The sequence below is a fragment of the Pteropus vampyrus genome, unplaced genomic scaffold (genome assembly GCF_000151845.1).
Source record: "Pteropus vampyrus isolate Shadow unplaced genomic scaffold, Pvam_2.0 Scaffold139, whole genome shotgun sequence".
Taxonomy (NCBI): Eukaryota; Metazoa; Chordata; class Mammalia; order Chiroptera; family Pteropodidae; genus Pteropus; species Pteropus vampyrus.
In genome coordinates, this window is record NW_011888920.1 from 3,355,008 (window position 1) to 3,357,698 (window position 2,691).

The 2,691-nt window shown below is 36.6% G+C and overlaps 1 protein-coding gene across 1 annotated transcript in view; it reads right to left on the reverse strand.

Moving 5' to 3' along the window:
• Nucleotides 1–2,273, reverse strand: part of GUCY1A2 (guanylate cyclase 1 soluble subunit alpha 2) — a 200,876-nt gene extending 198,603 nt beyond the window's left edge. Inside the window, exons 1-2 of the mRNA XM_023535399.1 lie at nucleotides 2,264–2,273; nucleotides 787–1,505 (exon numbers count right to left, since the gene is read on the reverse strand). Coding sequence (XP_023391167.1) covers nucleotides 787–1,505; nucleotides 2,264–2,273 — 729 coding nt within the window. The remainder of the gene's footprint in view (nucleotides 1–786; nucleotides 1,506–2,263) is intronic.
• Nucleotides 2,274–2,691: the final 418 nt, after the last annotated feature.

Here is a 2,691-nt window from a genome sequence, read left to right on the forward strand (position 1 = left end):
TTGTCTTTTTTCTAAAAAAATATATTACCTGAGGAAATACGTTTGTTCAAAACTATTTAAACAAACTATTTTAAGATGTATTTCTGTTGTCTTTTCATCATTCATTTATAATTTATGATTTATAACCCAGGCTTTCCCACGAGGGAGTTAAAGAAATTTACAATAAAGATTTCTAGTGTCCACTGTATTCTCTCGAGAAGTAAACATGTTCTAAAGAAATGAATCTCTGTTTCAATACTAAAATTTAGTAGAAGTCCTGAGATAGTCAATTCATTTCCAACGTTTAGAAAATATATTATTCTGCATTTTAAGACAAAAAACAGCATGTAAACCAGATGTTCCTAGATTAAGAAATTTAGAACAGAACATATCCGAAGTGTAGCTAGCTTTTTACTTATATTTATCTAAGGATAAGGCAAGCAAGTCCCACAATGTTGAAATCAGTCTTATTACTTCCTTCAGTTTGACTTCGGTCAGTGGAAATATTCATGGGCTTATATCAGCTTTTTAGTGAGTCCTATCATTTTTTTTAATTACTATGGCTTGTATTAATAAATGTCTTCTATTTATATGCTGAAATAAATTACTAGAAGATGCAGACACTATGAAAAATGGCTGGGAATAGGGCCAAATGTTATTACATACATCCAGGGACCAGTAATTTTCTAAATGGCACTTTAAGCTCTCTTGCCTAAATAATTACAAATACGGCCAGCATGTAATTTACTGAAATAATTATGCACTCTTCTAGTTCTCGTCACCCATCTCAAGTTCATGGTCACTTACCTTGTCTTTATTTTCAGTACCAGAAGCCTCAGGCTTGGTCCTAATCACAAATGGGGTAGACAGTCGCAGCAAGACCCTTTCAAAGGTGGCATTAACCTTTGGAGAAACAATCTCGAAGCAGTCCTCAAACTTGAGCACTTTGTGAGTGTCACATCGGAGCTGCTTCCTTAGGCCTTCCCCCAGCTGAAGGACTAACATGTGGGGATCGAACATCAAGTGGAAAGGGAAAGCTCTGCAGAAGGTGTTGATGCTAATTCTCAGGTCCGCAGGAACTTGGGAGGTTCCTTGTGGAAGGTTTTTCGTGATGTTAGTATTTTCACATTCTTTGATAAGGAAAGTAAGACAGCTACAGTTGCCTGAGTTTGAACTATCAGAGCACAGTTTCTCATTTGCAACCTGTTCCACTTCCACATCCAGCCGATAGATCTTCTTTCCTGCAGCCTTAATCATCCCCAGCATTGCAAACCCCACAGTATGGTGAGGGTGGAAGTAGTGAAGCATAAGAGTACCTTCAGGGAGCTCTTTGCATAGGAATGATGGTGACTCCAGAGTGGCCTGTTTTCCGAAAGAAGTTCTAATGTGTTCCAACAAAGCATCAAAGCCATTAAAAAAGTCCTGCAATGTGCCACCTACAGCTCGAAGGACTCTCTCATTCTCATCAAAGCAAATATTAAAGAACTCCTCACCAAATTTTTCTTGAATTTCCTCAAACTTCAAACCTAGAGATAAATGGGAAGTATATGTTAGAGAAGTATAATATAAATAATTAAGTTTATAGCTTTTAAATGCTTATCAAATGAGGTAGATAGCAAATGAAACAAGAAAGATATTTCCCTTGAGTTCACAAATTTCTCAGATAGGTTAATTCATTCATTTTAAGTCTGAGAATATAAATTTCAGTTTACCTTATAGGTGCTTCTAAGATGTTAATGAGCATAAACTTTCTTGTTTGTTTTTAAATACATTATATTTTAGCAGTTTTAGATTCACAGCAAAATTGAGCAGAATGTAAAGATATTTTCCATATGCCCCCATCCCCCTCCACACACAAGCTCCCCTCCCCCTCACTATTGATATCATGGACTGTAGTGGTACACTTGTTAGAATCAATGAACCTGCATCGATACAATATTATCACCCAAAGTCCACTGTTTACACCAGGGTTCACTCTTGGTGTACATCCTTGGTTTATAACAAATGTATAGTATGGTACCATTATAGTATCATACAGAGTAGTTTCACTGCCTTAAAAATCCTCTGTGCTCCACTTATCCTTTTCTTCCTCTCCAACTCCTGGAACATTAACTTTTTAAATGCTGCTAATCTAACTTTTCTTTCAACACCCTACTATATTTGCTATAATTGGCAAAAATAACATATTTTCTTAATGATTTCTCTCATTGTTAAAGGCTCTTTCTAGAAGCAACTATAAAGTTGTCTTTATATTTTGTCTGTCCAGTATTATCATCTTACTTACCAAAATTCATTTGGTAAGTGGGAATGTATGGTACAAGACTAGGGAAGGGCATCAGGTTATCTAGTGTAAACGGAAGAACTTAAGTTAGTAATCTCAGGGGAAGTCCTGCAAGTCAGCTAGACCCCAGGGAGAGACAGACAAAATAAGAAATTAAAAATGTCAGGACCGTAGAATGCTTTGAATTCTTTCACCCACAAAAGTGAGAAGAGCCAAGAGTGGAGTAGAAATATAGTTAAAAGGCCTTCGTTAAGTTTTCTAAGCTCACATTCACTCCTAGATGCTGTGGCAAATGAACTCTACCTTATAGTAATGAAATTATACTTAAAAATACACACACACACACACATACACACACACGCACACACACACACACGATGCATTATGCAGAAACGGAGGCACATGTGACCAAGTAGATCCACCCTTGAAGA